The 23213-nt window shown below is 39.0% G+C and overlaps 2 protein-coding genes across 6 annotated transcripts in view; both read right to left on the bottom strand.

Annotated features, from left to right (window-relative positions):
- The window catches only part of LOC146654476 (rho guanine nucleotide exchange factor TIAM1-like), a 41110-nt gene extending 25050 nt beyond the window's left edge, over positions 1–16060 (bottom strand). The window contains exons 1-2 of one of the 5 annotated variants that reach the window (XM_085429508.1): positions 15902–16053; positions 12121–12220 (exon numbers count right to left, since the gene is read on the bottom strand). The gene's annotated coding sequence lies outside the window, so the exon portion shown is untranslated. Of the gene's footprint in view, positions 1–4819; positions 4889–7664; positions 7869–12120; positions 12221–14358; positions 14421–15901 lie in introns of those variants that run through there. The other 4 variants (XM_085429509.1, XM_085429505.1, XM_085429506.1 and 1 more) reach the window with 4 other exon arrangements.
- A 408-nt stretch (positions 16061–16468) lies between these two features.
- The window catches only part of LOC146654475 (SR-related and CTD-associated factor 4-like), a 29786-nt gene continuing 23041 nt past the window's right edge, over positions 16469–23213 (bottom strand). Inside the window, exons 17-18 of the mRNA XM_085379676.1 lie at positions 17802–17940; positions 16469–17595 (exon numbers count right to left, since the gene is read on the bottom strand). Coding sequence (XP_085235802.1) covers positions 17165–17595; positions 17802–17940 — 570 coding nt within the window. The 3' untranslated portion in view covers positions 16469–17164. The remainder of the gene's footprint in view (positions 17596–17801; positions 17941–23213) is intronic.

Below are 23213 nucleotides of genomic sequence, written 5' to 3'. Positions count from 1 at the left end.
TAATCCCATTTGGTACAAAATAGAACAGAGCGGAAACGCAGGAGGGAAAGAACTATGAAAAAAAACAAAACACCAAAGTTGTTACAGGAAATGATATTCACTGAGGCATACAAGCATTGCTCACAAAATGCAAGCACTACAATATACTGTGGACCACTTCTGGAGTTTTTTCACGTAGCATTCCTACATAATAACCTTAATTTTTAAAAATGGAGAAGAGGAGAGAAAAATGTCCACCTTGTAATGGTTGCTCTTTATGGTTGAAGTTTCTGCTATTTGTAGCACAAATGTGTTATTGTGTATGTAAAATGGCAAAATGACCAGAACTAAATTACAAGTGATGCAGATGGATCTCGCTGGAACCCAGGAATCTCATTTGTTAATCTCTGAAGTTCAGGAGCCAGGTGTTGTAGACCAAAAACGTTACTGATTAATTTGGACTACAATAGAATTGCAACAAAGTTATGCATTACTGTGACCACACAACACATTATCTTTACATATCTATATCTGTACGCTTAAACTTATGAGTGAAATTGGAAGTAAAATGTACAAAATGAATATTCAGCCAAATCCATGAGACCAAACCAAACCAAATGTTGCAATAAATGCAACTCATCTCCTAACAAATCAGCAGATTTAAAGAAAAAGATCCGATAAATTCTCAGCAGAATACATGGCCACCAATCACTCTGCCACAAAACCATAAATAGGTTGAAAAGGGAACAGAACAGTCAGCAAGTTTCTATTGGCACTGTTTAAAAGACACAACACAGATTCCTACTGAACATGATTTACACTGAAGCTCCGGGTATAGCAAAACACATAATTTAAATGGCTGACCCAGAGAAATGTTATACTAAATTTTTAAGAATGCATTGTTCAAAAATGAAAACGCAGGATTATTAAATTTAATTGCACTGGAGCTACCAGAACATCTGAATACAACTTTTAAATGGCCTCAATTCCCAAACACAATGTTCTCTGAAGCTGCAATGCTGCTGCCGCACAGAATCCACCATCAGCTCTTTATTAATACATGAGCAAGAAATGCCACGGCTGGAAAAGATATTTTAGGGCGCTAAAATCCCATCGCATACACCCAGTGGATTCTTTTAGAAATACAGACTAACACACATCACAAGTTAATTCCACTGGATGATCAGAATTTGGTGATCCCATGAAAGATCAACCAAATCTAAAGAGTTCCCACTGGAGACTTTCAAAAATTAAAGTGGTTCCAGGATTATTAAGGGGTGGGTAACTTTACTATAATGACATGCAAAAGCAAAACACAAGGTTTGAACTTTGTAGTGGGCAATCCACGTGAGAAAGTGATTTCCCATGCTGCCTGAACCACAGTTCAACCTGGTGACTTTTTTGGCTTATGTTTGGACAGTATGGTTAAGATTTCTCATCTTAAAACTGTAAAAAAGAAAAAAAAAAAGGGACATTTCATAATCTAGAGTACAAAATATCATTTAAGAAATAAAGAAACTTTATAAAGAAAATGCAGAAACACATCTGCCTTCTTCTTAAATGGTCCAGAGCTCAGTTAAGATGGGCTGTGGTGATCTTCTGGTTTTCAGTTCTTTTTTGGAAATGATATACAGGCATTCTGTATTCTATTTTTTATATTTTTTACACTACAAAAAAGTCAGAGAGAGTCATTAAGTGTACACTTTCAACTCGGTTGATAATGTCAGCACTTATGGTAATCTCAAATGTATCCCTCATAACCGCAGGACTGTACTGGAACATTAAAATCATGCAATGTGATTTATGCCAGAATCAACTCTTCTTGGAGCAGTGACTTGTTTTTACACTGAATGACCTGTTGTGTGGAATGCTGTCATCCCTAAAATATGTGACTGGTAGATTTAAGTTCCTTTTGTTATTAAAGACCACTTTGAAGTCCTTCTTATACAAATTCTTGGGCCTGCTGGAACAGGTATGAGGGGAAATTGTCTCAACCCTCCACCCCCCTTTAGGTCCTCAAGGAATGAAATTCAAGCCGCTTGCATCATTTTCAGACATCATGCAAGTTGTTGCCCCATGGTCAAAATACAACTTAAGGTCTTTGAAAACAAGGTAAAGACCATGAAACACCTGGTCAGACTTTCCTGTATACATGGACAGAGCTGAACTTCATGCCAGGAGATTCAGGTTGAGTCATTTGTCTAAAGTCTTCTTTTCTCACATGTAGTACACAGTGAAAAATAATTCACACCAGCATCATTCTCTCTACTGGAAATATTTCATTTGGTTTTGCAGGAGCTCCCCAACAAGTGAGTGCTGGACGCCAGACACAGGACAGTCAGTGACTAACTGTGAACTCATCAGACTATCATCTGGACTATTCTTACATCAACACAGACTGTTTATTAGGAAGTCTGCAGTTCTGACGTGCACCTCCATCAGGCTACGTCTCAAAAAAAAAAAAAAAAAATAATCAATGGCTACAGTGCATTTTTGAAAAAAGCAAGGCTTACGTAAAGACATATGACAAAATGTGATGATAAACATCTCTGTTAAAAAGCTGTTTGGAGTCCTGCAACACATTCCTGCCATTTGACCTAGGTACAACTGTGAAAGGAAAAACAAGCCAGGCCCAACCAGTAACAAGCTCCAACACAAAACCCTGTAATCTGAACACTCTGGTCTCCAGAGATAATAACACAGGTAGCTGTATGCAGCAAGAGGAGGGGGTTTAACCACTGAAAGACTGCACTTAAGACAGCTCACATTTCCCAACTGATATGGAGTCATATGTGTCTGTGAAAATGGAAGCACTAAACACAAACCCTTGTTCTCATGACTCATTTTCTGCTCTCGAGTGGGCTCAACTGTATTCAAGATTCTATTAGGCCAGAGGGAAATTTGGTATTACAAGAGCTTGCATCCATTTTCAAAAGGTTCCTGTGCCAGAAAAAAAAACCCCATCCATATTAAAAGTAATTTAACAGCTTAGATTAAAACAATATACTACGGTTATATATTCAAAGAGTAATTTCCAACTGTAATCTGTAACCCTGGAAACATTAAATAGCAAACAAACTGAAAAGAGGGGCTTTCAGTGATATGGAAAGCAGCTCAACTTTGTTTGCTAACACTGCTGAATGCATCATGAAAAAAACAAATCAGGTTAGACAGGATCGGCCAAAACACTATTTATGCAGCTTTATTCAAAATTTACCTCTAAAATAACAAATAGAGCATGTATGGCTTTAACAGCCGCATTGACAAAGCAGCAGGTGAAGCAACATTTCAGCAAAAACAAATCACCAGCCAAGCCACGGAGTCATTTTCATTCGCTGCTGATCTGATTATGTGTTTCAGAGTACGGCGGGGCACGTGAGGCTGCTGTGTGTGACCTGTCTGACCCTGTCACAAGAGGCTCAGGTGGCTGGGTGTTATGGAGCATTTTTAATGTAGGAGAGCAACCCTTCGAAGGATGCCAGAACATACAAAGCCGAATTATGAACGCCAGCAGAGCTAGTTTGATGCAAGTGAGCTCCACTCAGTGGAAAGGATTTTGTCGATAAATCATTCTTGATTGCAAAATGTGGATACAGCAATGACCTGGAGCTGTGTCGTTTTAAAAGAAACGCTATGCTTTTGTGAGCCTGTTGCTGAGCAGCAGCTGGTATTGTTTAGCCTAGTGGCACCTTTGTCCCTCAATGCCATGTGCAGAGGTCAACTCTTCTGCTGATGTTTAAGCTGCATACAGCATAAACTGCAGGTTTTATTGGGTCAACATGTCTTTTGTCCACTCTGCAGACTTAAGAGTACTTTATACGGTTCTGTGGTCACAGATAAAAACAAACTTATGAAAAATTAATGTCTCGTCTTTTTTTCCACAGTATCTGTCAAAATGACGACCAGAGTTTGAGGTGTAATAAAACGCCCAGAGAATAGAAACTATCATCTATTATCCTACATTTGTCCAAATTCATTGTAGGTGCAAGATCTTGTGAGGTCATAATACTTTCACCTCCATTAATAGCAGCAATTTGCTTGTGTAGAGGTTCACAGCTAAGGTGCCATAAGATCACTTCCTGCTCATGGCTCTTTGCCTCCTCATTAACAACCTTTGAAGTTACTTTAACAGTACTTTAACAGCTGTTAGTGGAAGGCGTAACTAAGCTGTGGACAACTGTTATGACATGCGGGGTGGGGGACCGACGACACAGGTTTGTGGAAGTGATTGTTTTTGTTTCATATGAAGTGTTCTGTTAAAATCACTTTATATCTATTTGTTTTAACTAAATCAATATTTCCAAATGTTCCTCCTGCCTTCATCCCTTCATTTATTTTCACTTCTCTGAATCTCTAAAGCAACGCTCATTTTGTGTAGTAATCATTTAGGACTGTATCAGAGCATTTGAAAAAGCTCTTTTACATTTCCGCTAATATCTGAAAGGATTTTTTCTAAAATCTACAATCTGCTGTTTGATATGTGAAAATTAAAAAAAAAAATAAAAGTGTTGTACCCAATCAAGAAAAAGCAAATCTTTTGAAGAGTAATTTAAACTTTAGTCTTGATAATGTGGAACTGGATCAGAAGCTGGGGAAACGTTAATGATAGGCAGATCAAACAAAAATCCAAGATCAAGACTCAACAGTTTGTGACACAAGTGTGAATCTGGGATGAAAACGGCAAATTCTTTTTTTATGAAAAAGGTTTGAGCCGCTGTTACAAAATATTTAAACCACAATCAGCACATACACGAGCTGACCTTCTCATATCCTGTAACCGTCACTGTCAGAGAAAAGGTCTCCCCCAAGTACATGGAGCATCAAAAGTACTCTGTCTTACATGCTTCACATTCCAGACTTCCAATGTCCTCCTCCACACTCCGACTCCAAACATACCCAGCCATTTCCCCTGGACACAAGAAACAAATGTTCTTGGCAGTTTTACGATGATAGATTTGCGATCGACAGTATCAATGACGGGACCCAGTGGTTAGCAAAACATTATCTGGTGTGACAAATCTGTAAATGCACCAGGAGGTATTACCAACTGATGACTGGGACGGGATGGTGTATGAAAACATCTGGAAGATTACAAAAAAAAAACTTTAGTGATTATATGAAATTTTACACAACTTTTATAAAAGTAAACTATATGCACAAGAACGCTAAAAGTCTGCACAGAGATAATATGAAGTACGAAGATAGTACGAAGTGGGGAACAAAAACATGGGGACAATGTTTTGCACTCAGGCTCTCTCACTCACCCAATCCTTTGCTTCCAGGTCAGTGAGTGGGAATACTAAGCACGCTGCAGTATGGTGCGTTTCCTTTTATATTGCACCAGAAGTACAAACCCCACTCAATATCACATCTGGGTCAGAGTCAAGACCCATTTCCATCATTTTGATTTCAATATTAATGAGCAGGGAATGCACATTTCAGGTTGTGTTCCAAACAGATGGAATAGTGTGTCTAATACTGGTACACTAGGAAAAGGCGAGTTCATCTGAGCGAAGAAAAACTTTCCAAAATAACATTTGATGCATGTTCAATCATCCAGTTAAGGAAATCCCAAAAACTTTATTTTGTTTATGTGGACATAGCGTTTTCAGTGGAAACTGAAGAAGTCACTTGGATGAGTGACAAAACGTTTCTCCCACTGAAAACGCTGCATCCAGATGAACAGAATCAACTTTTTGGGATTTCCAAAATAACATTCTCAATATGCAAGTGCATGCGGCTCCTTGGGCTGCTGTGTTTCTTTAAGACTTTACTATACAATTTAAACACAATGAGGAGATTTGACACCAATGTATCTGTGAAAACAGCCCATGAAGTCATTCCCAAGCTCCACCTTCACCACAACACCCCTGAAGCTCCCGGGTCCCCACTGTGTTGCATTGTGCAGTGAGGCAGAACTGAGCACAGTCCTGACACACATGACTACACAAAGCTTGGTTGAAATCTCTCCACTTCCTCCAAACATCCCTGATTACAATTTCCAGCACAAGCCTCCTTTATCAGCCTGTGGCATGTCACTTAGAAAGTCAAATTTCAGGTAAAGTACAGCACCTCCACCCATTAGGTTTCATATATTAATGGATATTGAAGGATTTTTTTTTTTTTTTTGACTGCACCTTAGGTTACATTTACCGACAGCAGATACAATGTACTTTCACAAAGCTCAGTGGGATGTAAATGGTGTTTATTATGACAGCCCAGCAGTAATTCAATCTCATGGAGGCATCAAAGTATGCTTCTATTTTTAAAGACTGTGGGATGTCGCACAAATTCCACCGACGTTAGGTTAATTTTTATTTTTATAAACAGTTGTATACTTGCTTTTCTAAATGCTATAGAAGAAAAAAGTGCATATGTATATATTATTCTTACCCTAGCTCAGGCTTATAAGTAAACTGAATAGCAAACCCAACATTCTGTGACTACCAGGAAAGAAAATACCTGCAATCGTAAGTACATGCTCTAGTCCCTTTGAAAGGTAACAAAGTTTTATGCACATAAAACTGCAAACTGAAAATAATTTGAGTTGTGGCAGAGCAAGTTCCAGCATGCTGAATTCTGCCTCAAATAGTTCAGTTGAAATCTTATGAGCTTAGTATCTGAAATACCACGTGATCTCAGATGAACTCTTAGCCTGTAAACCTACAATATAACCCTTGTTTCATGGCACACGGTAATAACTTTTAATTAAGTGAAGCTTATCGCATAAGATTGCGCAAACCAATCAGTGGTTATTTTCCTCTGCTGAGAATAATTTTGTTAAGACAAATTTAGACTGAGGACACTGCATGTGACTTTTGTGTCAAGCTTTTAACAGGAACTCAGAGTTTGTGTTTTTCGAAGCCTGCTTTCCTCCAATCACAACAGGAGCATCATCAAGATTTACAAGCCTGAAGGCCAGAATCCGACCCCCTGTCCTGCTAAGCCGTGAACAGTCAATACATTACCATAACTATAACACCAGATGACCATTTCTCGCCCTCTCCCCACTGCAGGAGTCACAACCAGCTTTCAAGCACAAAGTTCGGGTTTTAAATGAACTCACAACGTAAAGCCTCCCCCCCACTCCCCCCGTGATGCGCTCTGGGAATTCTCCTTGGCTTTGGACATCTCTCACATTTGCAATTCATCATCTCCCTTTGTCAGCATCACAAACCTGCCACCACCACCACTGCTTTGTCATTACAATGACACAGACACAGGGTGCATTGTTTGCATCTAGGAGTGAAGTGGATAACACAATGCCTTATTGCCTAAAGTTTGCAATACACAGGATTACTACAGGTACATACACTGAGGAATCCCCATACCCTGAGGCTACGGGGCCTCAGGGTATGGTTACAACTTAATATAATATTAAATTGCTGGAAGAATGGGATTGCAAAAACGAGTGGACACTAATGAGAATATTGCAGTCAAAGCTAATAAATCCTGAAATTACACATCTCAGGAGGGAACAATATGGTTCACGAGAGAGCTGGCTGCATCTGACCAATTTAACTACTGAAACGTACCAGAAAATGTGTGACATTTGAACTGCTGATATTTAGCAACACTTTTAGAAAGTAGGAAGCTTGAGGGTAAAGAGCCATTTGCCTTTTCTATCTCCTAACCAACTACCAAACACGTGGCATGGCACAGAAAATGCACAACTAGTGACTTACCTTAATGTTCTCATGGAAGTTATAATTCTACTCTTCCTCCAGTTAAATCTGATGCACCAATAAGAGGGATATTTCAAAATATAAATGAGGTGATGATTGGTATTCCTCCTGCAAGTCCACAGCAGACTGACTCCTGTATCCAAGGATGAGTTGAAGAACTGAGGGAGAGAGGGAGTGCCGTTTGTACCCCCTCCCCTTCTCCAGCTGACTCTTTCACACTCTTTACTCCCTCCCTTGTTGCTCCCTCTTCACTCTATAATTCCAACCCCCTAAACTACAAACAGGAATGCATGTTCCTCCCTCTCCTCCTCTATAATTGCCCCTCCACTCCCTTTAAGGAAGCATGATATTTACACTATATGCTGCAGAACGGTTTATTGGGAACAAACTAATGGGACAAAGAACAGTCAGATTCAGGCCTGTGTTGCTCATTTTTGATTTTGATCAGAAGCCTAAATGTAAATTTCACTTTCATTTTGCCAAAGATAAAGGGGTCTGAAGATTCGTTAAAACAAAATTCCGGAAAATGAAATTAATGTGTGCCTCTAAGCCAATGAAGGCTGAAAGGTCACAGTTATTCTGTTGCAGTTTGTAATTGGTATATTCACTGACAGCCCACAATGCACTTGTGAATGTGAGAGAGGCAGGACTTGCTGTTGTCATAGCACCAGTGATGTCGTGTGGCTTTCACATCAGCAGTGACAGAGGTGTGGGATTCATTTTGAAATGACGGAACCGGCAGAGGACGCGGGGACAGAGAAAGGATAGGACAGGGAAGCGAGGGCAGAGCAGTGTCTGCTCAGCTGCAGCCTGCATCATGTGCCTCAGAAGCAGCTTTGCATGCACACTGAACTGAACTGAACACGCCCCAAGCTAGCTGAGAGCATAGACACCCTAACAGTCACAGAGAGAAGAGGCATAGAGTTCACAGAGCTTAGTGTGTCTAGAAAGAGTCCAGAGATTGGTGGGATGAATTGCCATGTCTAGACTTTTGGATGATTATGACAAAAACCTAAAAAAAAAAAAAAAAAAAAAAAAGGGGGGGGGGGGGGGGATGGCCCTACAGTGTTGTCATGCTGGCTTCCTCTTCTACCAAGGTTATGCCACTAATATTAAAAAAATGATAATGATAATAAACATAACCACCAAGTTTTAATCATAGAGAAAAATATCTCTAGCATGCAAAAGCATAACCTGTAATTTGTCAGCATTAGACACACAAATTGTACCATGTGGCACTAATTGTTTTTCCAATTAGCAAACAATTAGGTGGAATTTGATCTTGAAAAGATCTCAGTACACATGACACACTAGGGATGTTATTATGAGAGTATTGCTTAAAAACAACGGGCCATCAAACCCACATCCCAATACAAATCTAAAGTTACTTTTCAAATAAACAACATCGGAGAATAAAATTAAAGTTTAATAAATTTGTGTTACATGAGATGAGATTGGAATTACTCCCTGCCCCCAAAAAAGAAAAAAAAAATGAATAAGACAGCATTGCAATAAATGCATCCGTCAGTGAAATGTAGGCTAATGCTGAATCCTCCTCTGCTGTCACCACAGGCATTTCAGAAATGTAGACTGCTTGCATGGAGCTCAGATAAAAAAAATACTCTGCTTTCTCATCACTGGCACAAGGCTATTAAAACCAGCGCTGCCTGCACTCAATTTGGATGCTGATTGAATTGGACATCCAATACATTGACAGGACATTCAATACCGCTGGAGCAATTTGGCAGGTGAGACTACGGGTACAGATCCACAACAGCACTTCAGACTGCTGATGCTGTGCAGGTGTCACAACCAACCACAATCAATGCCAATCACCTTCAGCCATAGCAAGAGGGGGAAAAAAATCAGCTGAAGGCAAAGTAATCACAGGAATACTTTTGTGAGGATATAGTTAAGTTCAAGATCAGAATGACAGAGTAGAAACATGTATTGGATGTTCAACAAAACAGAGCTGGATTCAGGTAGTAAGGAAGCCCCTGACTCTCCCCCCTTTTAAATTTACCTACACCCCCTTTAATTTGTGTCTTAACTTTGCCAGTAAAACAGGGGATGCTGTCACCACAAGGCTTCGCAGCAGGGGTGGTGTTAGTAATAAGCTGTGCTTTGTCTTCAACAAAAAAAACAATCTCATTTAAATTGGAGAATGGCTTCCCCAAGGTGGGTTTTGAATGTGATTGCAAAGACAATGAGTTTTTTTGGGGGGGATTTTTTTTTGTTTTTTCATAACTGCTATAACTGTTACTCGGTCACATAAATTCTAATTTCTTCCGTAGTGAGGTCATTGATTCCTCAAGCCATGGCAAAAGTCAGTGTCGTTTTTTCAAGGCAAAGAAACCCAACATGTCTAACTAGCCAAATCAAACCGCTGCTCCCCACAACAGCTTTAAATAAAGGTCAGTTAATAATTGACGACACTTGCTTTATTATAGCAATTCTGAATGGACCATGAAGTGGTGCGTCATTCAACGTGATGTAGCTTTGAAGTTAAAGTCACCATCATTTTGCATTAATACTTTTGCAACCAAAAACATTACTGGTCACACAAAAAACTCATTTCCATGAAGGGCCATGCAAGCTTACGTAGCTTATTATTATCAGGTTGCAGTAGTATGACTTCCTGACTAGGCCTAAAATTTAATGGCAAAGCCTGCCATTCAGCAGCATCTGCAATATTATACGAAATGCTAAACAAATCGAGTACAATGAAACTATGGATGTGTATTAAAAACAGCAACCACTACAAACTACAAAGCCAAGATACCTTCTTGTCTTACACCAATTATCGTCTTCCTTCAAATAGACACAGATGAGTTTTACCCACAACTCAAGATGTTGAATCAACAACTCTGAAAAATACAAACTGTTCACACATCACGCTGGGTCTAATACTATATGCAGGATTTGGTTCAGCCACCAAATTGACATTAACATTAAAAAGAACATCCATCACCACGAGGGTTTAAGTGTTTGTCTTATTTTCTTGAAGGTCTCCACAATCACCAACCCCCTCCCTCATCCGTGCCCTTCTGTGGATCCATTGTACTGAAGAGGAGCACTATGTACGAATGATATCTAAAGAGAAAAAAATGCAACTGTTACGCAAGACATGAAAGTAGCAAGCCCAGCCTGGATAGAGATCATTAGTGGAGGATCCAGTGGTCTCCAGCAGAGACTTGCCTCTCAAGAGTAGACTTCAAAGACGCTGGTATAGAGAGAGAAATAATTTAGAGTGTAAAGAAAACGCTGGAACTGATTGGTTGGGATTGATCCTGTGCAGCATAGGTGGCTCCCCAATATTAGTTATTAAAAGATGCCAGTAATATTTTAAAGTGTCTTTATAAATTGCTCTGTAGAGTCTGATACATACTAAGCCAGTTACACAAAGCATACACAGTTGTGCCTATAAAACGTGTAAGCTCATGTAAATGTTTTAAATACATTCTGGTAGCTTTCAAAAAAATAATCAGAATATCATTTAATATGTCTATTATATCATAAAAGATAAAAAAAAATATAGGCAAAAGCAATAGCAACTGGATAGCTGAAACATGCAAATTATTAATATTTTAAATGTATAAATCGGTTTAAAAGTCAAGTAATTATCTAAAATCTACCTTTCTCTTAACTAGAGGCATTTAAAACACCAATAGCGACATAAAGCACTTGTACTTTATGTGACCTAGACTTATCTTACCACATTTTAGTACAGATTAACTTCCATGTGACCAAATAAATGTTTTTTGAGGGAGCTTTGAAAGCATATCCTTGGCAACCAATTGTTTTTGTATGCCGGTGAAAGCGCATTCGACGCAGATTCAAACCAAGGCAAGCAAAAAGGGGCTCTGAAAAGTTATTTTTTGTGACCAATGGTGTGTTAAAGTTAGCTCAACTCCCATCACCCCAAAGTGACTCATAGCCTCAGCAGTTTTGTGCACTTAGTATCTATTATTCATCCTAAACCACAAGGCTGTATCAGCCACGTGAAGCTGATGATCATCGCCATGTGCATTTTTGACAGCTGGTCACACGTTTCTTCTCACAGCTCAGAAATAGAAGGAACACAGCTTTAACACGATGTTTAAATACTCATTTATCTTTCCAAAAGCCATTGCGGAAAACGCGTACTAAAGGCGCTACTGAATACTGCATGTACACAATAATATCCCAATAACAAGGTAATAAGGTTCTGAAGCTCTTGTTTGCTGTGAAGTTGATTTGACAAAGAAGCACAATGTTATTCATGCCGTCTTTGAGAATGTTAATCTAAGTCTGTAATAATTTATGAGAAGCCTGCGTTTTCATTGTGCTTAGAGGTCAGGCTTACAGTCATACAAAATGCCTCTGCAGCACTTTCGAAGCTAAAACTTAGGAAGTTAAAGTCCTTTGGTTTTCTTGCTTTCTAAGCTTAGTGGAATACAACACAAGTTTCTCTCACAGTATATGGAGTGCATCACAGTTACACTGATGTGCAGCACTGCTGGAGGCGTTGTCCTCTGGAAGCATCTGGGATCAAATCTTGGCAAGCCCTTTAGATGCTTCTCGAGATAATGCAAACTGTCAGCATATTAGGAATTCAACATAACAGACATTTCATAGCCAGGAATACACGGCGACTTCCTGAGAATCTGTGTTAAATTAGAAAAACATGAAAGACCTTTCGAAATGCATGTGATATGAAGACACGGGGTTCAAAGGTTGTTTCAAGTACAATGCTTAAGATTTAGAATAAAATTACTACACTTGACTACACGTGTAGCAAACAATGAGCAACATTCTTAACCATCCTAAGATGGATATTAATAATATTCTCTAATGGAGACGGATGTCCTGTCAGGAGAAACGAGGGAATGCCGAGCTCTCGTCTGCCACACCGTATCACATGGATGTAAACAGAAGTGGATTGGAAAGCATGGGTGTCCTTAATTAATCTACTCAAAACTGTTGTACTAAACATTTTGAGATCAACGGATAAAAAAAAAAAAAAAAAAAATGGATAACTTCACTTGTGCATATGGCTGCAATGTGAAATATGTCTTAGTCTGTTATAAAAATCTGTCGGTCCATGGAGTATTAGAGCACATAATTCTCACAAGATAAATCTGGCAACCAACCTCTGAAGACCATATTTATCACAAGACTCTGGATAGCAGAGTTTGCAGCTGCAACATCAATGTTACACAATAGTGTCAGATCACAAAAAAAAAATTGTGTATAACAACCTGATTCAAGTTTTACCTTAAACTTCAAAACATTAAACGTTCCGTTATGAAAAACGGAAGGCAAGAAAATTCTCACATTTGACAAACTTTTTTACCTTTCAACAAGAATTTAAATGATATATCCATGTTCAGAGTTGCTGGTTTCCCATTTGATTCTCATTCAGAGTCAATGGATCAATCAAGTGCTGATCAGTAGTTCTACCATTAAATATTTGGGGAGCTTGGACTCTGCTAAAGCAAGTAGGATACTGACAGAAACTCACAACTCCATGTAAGCCAGGAGTTTGTTCAGATGCTTTACAATTCTTGCAAGCAATGTGCAATTAGGAATATAGAGGTGGTTGTTTTATTGCGTGTACATGGCACTGAGGCTTTAGCTCAACTCAATACTCTCATTGTAATACCTACAATCAGCGGCTTAGCAGTATAAAATAAGTTTCCTTTTGGAAAGGATTTCCAGCTCTGTGGTTGTGGTCTAACTTCTGTAATTAATATTTCCACAACACGCCTCCTCTCCTACTCGCTGACTGTTTAAATGGATTGTTTGAAAAGCCAACACTGGGATACCAGTGATCTAACAAAAATCCAGCCGTGGTTGTGAAGTTACAATTCAAACCACTGTAGTGCAAAAGGTAGTAGTAAGTTTACATTTCAGTGAATGGTTGGCGTTAGTATGATCACACTGATCTCTGTATGTTATTCACTTGGCACTAAGCAAAAAACACTAGACTGCCTTCAGTATTTACTTTGCACCAATTTGCAAATGAATGAAGAGTTATGTGCAAGTGGGATGGAAATGAATAATTCAAAAAGAGCACTTATGAGGGTTAGATTATGCGCATCTCGAGAAATCAACTTTGCTTGGTAGTACATTTCTGTACACGCATGAAGAACAAAGTCATGGATTGTACCAAAAGCCAACAAATTACCATAAAACTGTGCAGGGATTCTTTCATGAGCAGAGTTGTTGGACTGCTTCATGCTGGTCTAACATTTGAGATCTTTGAGATGCAAAGTTAACAACTGTTGACGCAAGCCAGAGGGGAGAAATATTAAGTGCAACTTTACAACAAAAATAAGGGGGCAGAGAAAGAGTGAGGTCTCTGTGCAGGCATGTCATACATGCAAGCTTGCACTCAAGTTACCACTTCGAAGGAAACCCTGAGGCCAAGCTGCTGGATGCTCATAAAGATGGTCGTTTGATTTCCGTGGTTCTCCACTTTCATTGTTATGGAAAGGTTCTGTAAACACTGGAAGAATACCTTCCAAACACATGTAAGGAAACCTGCTCCTTTTTAAGCTTTTAGGCCATCCACAAATAGGTACTCACCATAACAAACCAAACAACCCCCCAAAATGTGCAGGATCTTTTAAATATTGAGATAACTCAAGAAATAATGGGAATTTTAACTAAAAACTACTGCGTGAAGAAACAAAACTCAAAGGGCACCCACCTTATTCCTTTTGGAGGTATGCTGAACAGACCTGTGGTGTTTAAATCCATCCACAATGACTTCTATGAACATTTAAAGATACATTTTTTCTTCTGTCACCTTTGAAACTGACTTAATTCCAAAGACAGATATGAACAGTGTTAGTTTTCAGTTATCATCGTGTTAGTTTATCATCATGTAACAGGGCAAAAAAGAAGCGCATAATTTGCATTGAAAACTAGCCCTGTGGTATTTAAATCAAGTTTCCCCTTCCTGATACCTTTCATCTCTAAATGTATGCCTGATGTGGTTTGGGCTTGTTTTATTGGATGTCATTCAGCATTTTTTGATACCCAAAAACTAGTTGATCCGTTTTTTCCCTCCTCATTAATACTTGCAACAACTTGACTGCATTTGCATGTGGGTCTGCAGCATGTATGTGCTTATAAGCTGTCGTGGCAATTGTGAATTTAAGTGTACTTCACAAACCCTGGATGTTCAAAGGTTCAGCTGCACTTCAAGTGATGCAACAACACATGACTGCTAGCCATCCTGTTACTGTAACTTCAGTCTTTATAAAAGTTATTTTCCGCTGTGTATTGTAACAGTTAAGATGTTATTGCTGGTATTATCTTTACAAGTGCTTCAATCACTTGCACAGTAGGCAGTGTCTTGGCTCGCAAGACATAGGAGCTGCTGACTAAGAAGCTGCACCACAACCAAATAGGGTGAGATATTTTTTTATGAGCCCATGTTTCTCCTGATAGCATGAACTGCAAAAACACGTTGGCTAGTTGTAAATTAATAGTAATCACTATCTATCTATTTTCCCTCCATATATATGAAATCTGATGCGGCTAAAGACCTACACAGTGACAAGACAGGAAGTAACACTTTCAGCAGCAGTCTATGGCAGTGACGCTGCAACAAACGTGACATAAGGTCATTGGAGTACACAAATGAGCTGCCGCTTTTCAGTTGAGTCACCTGCATACGGTCTGTTTACTAAGGTGTAGTCTCATTACACCAACAAACAGCGCTGGATCAGTGATGTGCTGTGCTTCATGCAACAATGTACCGCACTCAAATCACACGCTTCTCATTTTCGAAACTGTCCAAATGACCACGGAGGTGCTCAAAAACCTGCAAGGTGTCAAGGCGGGCATCTTGCCCGCTCTGCACGTCTTGCATAATTTGTTCATGCTGGTGTATTCATACACTGGGCTCGAACGGCTGGACATGCATGTTAACCCAGCTGCGTGTCTCCCATCATTCAGGCACAGCACATGACTGTTTGCACCCCCAAAACAACCGAGGTGAGACTGAATTATTGGGCATCAACACTCCGCGCACAAAAAAGCCGCATCTTGCCCGGCTCGTCCGCTGGACCGACCGCACCGCCAGCTTCAGTGCGGCAGCGTCTGTCACCACTGATAAACTTGTATGATTGAGTGATGCGATCATGCGTGGAGACGGCGCTAGGACCACGCGGGAGTTTGATCGGATATCGAGCCGATTTTTCCTTCTAATGATGCGGGCGGCGTGGTAAGCCGGGTCTCCTTACCTGTCTCCGCCTCGGTCATGATTTGCCCGCTTGCGCTCTAACATTGAAATTCCCATGTTTCACACACCGGTAATGCCCATCCATGTCTCACAATCCAGTCGCTTCTCCAAGGTCTGCCTGTCCACGGACCATGCGTGTTGTTTCCACACCGCTGAGAGGGGCGGAGCCCACGGCCCTTGGAGACGGAGTACAAGTGGATCATGAGAATGCCACTTATGTTTTCTCACAGCCAATCGGCTGTGCAGCTTCGAATCGGCGTCCAGTGACTTTGTCCACTAAATGTTTTGGTGTACAAAAAGAAAATAATAAGAACCGGAGACCATAAAAAAAGATCTCTGCGCATTTCTCCTTATTGCAGAATGCTTGCGCGTCTAGCGCCTGGAGGTCTTTCTGTGTAAGCAAATCTATGCGAGGTGATATGTGATGGAGACTGAACTCGGTTTAAGCAGTGTAAGCAACCATCAGTCATTATCACTGTCGAGATTTCATAGCTAAAATCTGCAAATTCGTGACCAGTTATAATAAGACAGGCGCCAAGGTATGAAACAAACTCCTTTAAAACAAATATCACAGGATCTGCGTGCGCCTTTCCAAAGGTTCCTGAAATTTCTGTTATGTTAAACCCCCTCATGCAGGACAATTTATTAACAAAATAACTTTGATCAACAGAAATACATCACATGATCAAATGGCAGTAACTCTTCAATATTCACTCCACATGATCCTACAAGGTGTGACCTTAGGAAACAGGGTGTACTCTACCCTCTACTGGCAGGAATGAAATATTCTTCACATGACAACCTTTTTTTTTCCATGTGAAGACTTAAATATCAACGTAGTACAAAGGCAGTCTACTAAAAACAAAATACCAAAAATGTTATATAATTTTCTTCCATACACAAAACTCTGATAAAGGAATATGCTCAAAAATACAGACATTGCCTTTGTTTGTACCTGCACCTACCAATTAAAGACTCAACCATAAACTCCACAACTTTTAGGTATACAAAAAAAATAACAAACAGCTACAAGCAATTACATTATTTACAGCAACAAATCTCTTGGTTGATGAACTTAAAGAAGTTGGTATCACATCACAAAATAGTGTATTCCTTTTCATTTTGGACGCTGGGAAAGGGATCTGGTGCAGTGACAATTTTAAACAGTTTTTTTGATGCACCACTCACAGATAACAGCAGTCTTTGTCACAGTGGTTCCACATAAACCCCGCTCCTTTCCATAGGTTCATTAGTCCTCTTGCATTTACCACCTCCCTCTGTGAAAAGGTGGACACCCAAATCCAGGCCTCGCATTTCGGAACTGCCTTCCTTCCCTGTCATTTATGCTCTCGGGTCCCATGGAAGGATGTCGATGGAAGGGGGGACCGCGAGGAGGGAACGGCATGGGCATTCTGAACCTGTCTGATGGAAACATGGGTCCTCCTGGAATCATTTGCGGGGGCATTTGTGGCATGCTTGGAGGTGAGAGGAAAGGAGGCATATGAGGATTTGTCATGCCGGGAGGCGGTTGCAGAGGTGGCATACCCGGGCTGTGTCCCTGCATGATAGCAGGGCTCGGCAGGGTCATTACTGGTGATGTGGGATGCCCCAGCTGGTTGGCAGTCATGACATCAACAGAAGCACCTTTCTTTCCTTTAGGATCTTCTGTGGATATCTCTGGAGATTTTATACTTCCTGTTGCAAAAGAGTTTAAGATAAGGTTGTATTGATTTTCAAACAGAAATGAAGTATAATTGCAGCAGGAAAAAAAAGAGAAAACATTTAAAGAAATGCAGCATAGATTTTTACTAAATTTAAACACAATCTACTTTGACTGCCACTGAATCTTAGGTTTAGATAACAGATTTTAAAATCCATAGCATTTAGCGAAGATTTCTCACCGGCTGCCAACTTTGTTGGATCAAACTCTGTGGGGATGAAAGGAACTCCTGCTGGAGGCATGGATGTAGGAGATAGCATAATAGGGCTTGGGAAGACAGGCGAACTTCCGATGAGTTCTGTCTGTTGAACTGGTGGTAACTGGAAGACAAAGAAATATAATGGTATCCTTAAAATTAGTGTAAATGAAAAAGATAATCTTTCTGATGTGACCTTAAAGATTTTTTTTAAATTCAATTCAATTTTACGTATATAGCGCCAAATCACAACAACAGTCACCACAAGGTACTTGCTGTTGTATGGTAAAGACTCTACAATAATAGAGAGAAAACCCAACAATCAAACGATTCCCTTTAAGCAAACACTTGGTAATAGCGTGAAGGAAACACTCCCTTTAACAGGAAGCAACATCTGATTCTGGTTCAGCATCTTCTGATTCCATAGCATAATGTTGCTCATTGATAACACCCACTGGTATTTTTTTGGTGTCACTTGAAAAAAAAAAGTTTTTAATTGGTATTTTATTTTACAGCATTCCTCAAAGTTTTCATTAATCCACAGAAAACTGAGTTCTCTGCTGCTAATCACACAATATCAAACTGAAATAAACATTAAAGCTGTTGCAAAAGGTTAAAAGGTTGGCATGTGGCAGATGCCCACAGATCAACAAGAGGCTAACACCTTCACCTTGGAAAGTAGATTGCACAGTAGATTTAAGCACTGTATTTGTTTATTTGCAATACAATTTTTGAAATTGCACCAATGTTTGGTCAGGTACCAGTAAAATATGACTTTTATGTCTTTAAATCTGCTAAAATTCATCCCAGTCTGATTTATGATCAAAGATATGAAAGGCATCAAAGTGTGCCATGTTGACATTTAGGCAATCATTTACAAGTCAGTAATCATTTTAAGAGGAATCAGTCTCATAAAACTTTACCAGAAACAGAATAAGTTGGTTATGTGACACTGATTACAAAGAAAAAGACCACCACTTCTATGTGAACGAACTGAACTTTAAAGGGCATGGCATTTAAAAAAGGTTTTAGTTACGAAGTTCAGATTTTAGACAAATGTTTTACTTTCAGGTCATTTTTAACTGAACTGAACCACTAGGACCTCGGATACCTTTTCCATACATGACAGCAGCTCTATATATACAGGGAGTGCAGAATTATTAGGAAAGTTGTATTTTTGAGGAATAATTTTATTATTGAACAACAACCATGTTCTCAATGAACCCAAAAAACTCATTAATATCAAAGCTGAATGTTTTTGGAAGTAGTTTTTAGTTTGTTTTTAGTTTTAGCTATTTTAGGGGGATATCTGTGTGTGCAGGTGACTATTACTGTGCATAATTATTAGGCAACTTAACAAAAAACAAATATATACCCATTTCAATTATTTATTTTTACCAGTGACACCAATATAACATCTCCACATTCACAAATATACACTTCTGACATTCAAAAACAAAACAAAAACAAATCAGCGACCAATATAGCCACCTTTCTTTGCAAGGACACTCAAAAGCCTGCCATCCATGGATTCTGTCAGTGTTTTGATCTGTTCACCATCAACATTGCGTGCAGCAGCAACCACAGCCTCCCAGACACTGTTCAGAGAGGTGTACTGTTTTCCCTCCTTGTAACTCTCACATTTGATGATGGACCACAGGTTCTCAATGGGGTTCAGATCAGGTGAACAAGGAGGCCATGTCATTAGTTTTTCTTCTTTTATACCCTTTCTTGCCAGCCACGCTGTGGAGTACTTGGACGCGTGTGATGGAGCATTGTCCTGCATGAAAATCATGTTTTTCTTGAAGGATGCAGACTTCTTCTTGTACCACTGCTTGAAGAAGGTGTCTTCCAGAAACTGGCAGTAGGACTGGGAGTTGAGCTTGACTCCATCCTCAACCCGAAAAGGCCCCACAAGCTCATCTTTGATGATACCAGCCCAAACCAGTACTCCACCTCCACCTTGCTGGCGTCTGAGTCGGACTGGAGCTCTCTGCCCTTTACCAATCCAGCCACGGGCCCATCCATCTGGCCCATCAAGACTCACTCTCATTTCATCAGTCCATAAAACCTTAGAAAAACCAGTCTTGAGATATTTCTTGGCCCAGTCTTGACGTTTCAGCTTGTGTGTCTTGTTCAGTGGTGGTCGTCTTTCAGCCTTTCTTACCTTGGCCATGTCTCTGAGTATTGCACACCTTGTGCTTTTGGGCACTCCAGTGATGTTGCAGCTCTGAAATATGGCCAAACTGGTGGCAAGTGGCATCTTGGCAGCTGCACGCTTGACTTTTCTCAGTTCATGGGCAGTTATTTTGCGCCTTGGTTTTTCCGCACGCTTCTTGCGACCCTGTTGACTATTTTGAATGAAACGCTTGATTGTTCGATGATCACGCTTCAGAAGCTTTGCAATTTTGAGACTGCTGCATCCCTCTGCAAGATATCTCACTATTTTTGACTTTTCTGAGCCTGTCAAGTCCTTCTTTTGACCCATTTTGCCAAAGGAAAGGACGTTGCCTAATAATTATGCACACCTGATATAGGGTGTTGATGTCATTAGACCACACCCCTTCTCATTACAGAGACGCACATCACCTAATATGCTTAATTGGTAGTAGGCTTTCGAGCCTATACAGCTTGGAGTAAGACAACATGCATGAAGAGGATGATGTGGACAAAATACTCATTTGCCTAATAATTCTGCACTCCCTGTATTTTTATAAAGTTTTTCCATTCACTTTCAGTATCCGAGGTTTGAAGTTGCATTTGTCTCTACATACCCAGCGAACAGTAAAACACACACCTCTGAACCGGCATAAACAAAAACGTCAGATATGACACTTTTGCCAGACTGAACAGTTTAATCATTTCACTTACTTTTAAGAGAATTGTATTACATTTTACTTTAAACATACTTTAAGAAGTTTATAGTGCAGTAAATAAAAATCAAATAAAGGTTGCATGGAGGATGTCTTCTTTGACAACACAATTATTATGTAGGAGTAATGGATAATAGTTACTGATTTGTGAATAATTGCAAATGAATAACTTGAGCTTATATTACAGTTTTATACTACAGTATATTTCTAACTAAATCGTCAGCTCATTCTTTTTCTCTAGACAATATTTTCTTAAAATATATCACAAAATTTGGGTTAACTTGAAAAAAAAAAGCAGATGTTGAATATAAAAATTAGATCAGAGGTCAAATGTAACATGATATTTGGATGCAAACTATAATGGGAGATTTAGAATCCCAAAATGTTGTCAGTGCAAACAAAGGCAGCAGAACTGTAAACACAGATCTAAAGATAAAAACCATTTTATGAAAGCTGACCTAATAAAAGCTTGACCTTATTTGACCTTGAAGAGAGGTCAGAGGTCAGAGTAACACGATATTTAAAAATCCCAAATATATTTTCCTTTATATTTATATGTTCACAACGTAAACAATGGCAGTTAGAAACAAAGTTTTATATAGCTCTATATAGCACTATTATCACTTTGGATCACTTTATTGAACTTGAAAGAGAGGTCAAAGGTCAATGTAACATGACATTTTAAATCTGTATAAGGTACTTTCTGTATTTTGATAATGTACAGCACACTTGTAAGAATCATAGTTTCTAGCTTGTCAGGTTATAAGGCTTTATTCAATGAATGACTTTATTTCTCTTTTTAAAAATTAAAGTAACAAAGTCCAGTTTGAATAAAAGCCGCACAACAATAGCTCAAATAGTTAGGGAAAAGATTAAACATTAAATATGTCCAGGTGTTTGACCTGAGAAAGGTTTTTTTTACCCCAGCACTTGTCTACTTAGTGAAGCATTGTAAATAGTGTTCATCACAAATAGGAAAAAACAAATCACAAAATAGGGTCAAATAAGTAACATAGAGCAACCCAAACAGACAAACACTGTACCTCTATGACACAGACCGAGAGCTTACTGTAGTATCATGGATATCACTGAACTGCCTTTCTAATCATAGAACTTTTAATTGTATTCAGTCGCAGGAAAATATTTGTGAAGCCTTTGGTATTAACATGATTTCTGTATTGATTACACATGAAAAGGTCTGATGTTCTTCTTAATGGATGAACAACTAGAAGTTAAAATACACTTTTGTAAACTTCCAGTTTTGTGCATTTCTATTATGCTTCCTCTAAAGTCCTGTGAATGTTATGTGTGAGCTATGGTTTACATTTTCCATCATCTCTGCATAGTAATATAGGGCTGCCTTTCACTCTATGATAGCTGGGATACACTCCAGGTTCCCACAACCCCAAATCGGATAAGCAGAAGAAAATGGATGAATCCCCAAAGTTTCATCTTCCCCTTTCATTTTAAAATAAAAGAATACAAGTTTTATGAAATTTAAGTTCATATGCAATATCAGAAGTATACATTGCTACTAGCAACAAAATTAATCTTTCTAAAATAAAAATACTATAGAAAAAAGTTATATTACAATGTTTATCTATATAATTCATGAGAATTATTTATTTAATAACAAAAATTTAAAAAAAATTAACTAAATTACCATTTATTATTTTAGGTCTGACTACATTATTTAAAGTATAACAATACATAATAATAAGGAACATTTTCATGATGCTACGCTTGCTGTATGAATGCATCCTCAGGTAATTTAGTTTAGATACAGTATTGTACCGAGTATTAAGGCAGCCCTTATCTGTTTACTATTTGTTTCACACTTTACATTTTGTTGTTTTCACTGAATTCAGGGTGTTTGGGATAACAGACATGCTGAAAGTGAAGCTCTTGCCAATCAGATGTTTTTAAGATGATATTGCATGGTGGGTCAGAATCTGATGCTATTTTTCTGCCTTCATAATTTAATTAAATCTGACAAGATCACTGGCTGAAATTAAATGCCAAACCATGACAGAGCCTCCACAGTATGTTAGAGGTTGCTGTAGGCATTCACTGTTGCACCCATCTCCCAATATAATATAAACTAAAGATTTTACATTTGGATTCATTCATAAAGCTGAGTTTCAGTTCAGTTCTTGTTTAATTTGGCATAGCTCACCCCTTTCTGCCCATTTCCCGTCCTTAAAAATGGCTTCTTGACAGCCATCCTTCGACTAAGACCACATAGGAGTCTTTGGTAAGCAGATGAATGAGTTGAAGGCCCAGATGCATCTCTTAGGTCTTTTGTCAGGTCTTTCCTGGATTGTTTTCCTGTTTCTTAAGGACATGACTTTCTGACACTGTTCATCTGCTGCAGATTTTAAAGCCTGCCTCTTCTTCGTACCTCTTCTTGTCCAGTTTCCTCAAAATATTTAAGAGCATATTGCATTATATCAATACATGCCAAATTTCTGGCTACAGGCTCTTTGGAATTGAGGTTGGTGGCGAAAAATACAATTTCATGCCT

Source organism: Rhamphochromis longiceps, linkage group LG14 (assembly GCF_057381845.1).
Source record: "Rhamphochromis longiceps isolate RC_006_pf linkage group LG14, R_longiceps_female_GT1.1, whole genome shotgun sequence".
NCBI classification, from domain to species: Eukaryota; Metazoa; Chordata; class Actinopteri; order Cichliformes; family Cichlidae; genus Rhamphochromis; species Rhamphochromis longiceps.
Note: the sequence above shows the minus strand (reverse complement) of the source record. Positions and strands in the feature narration are given on the sequence as shown.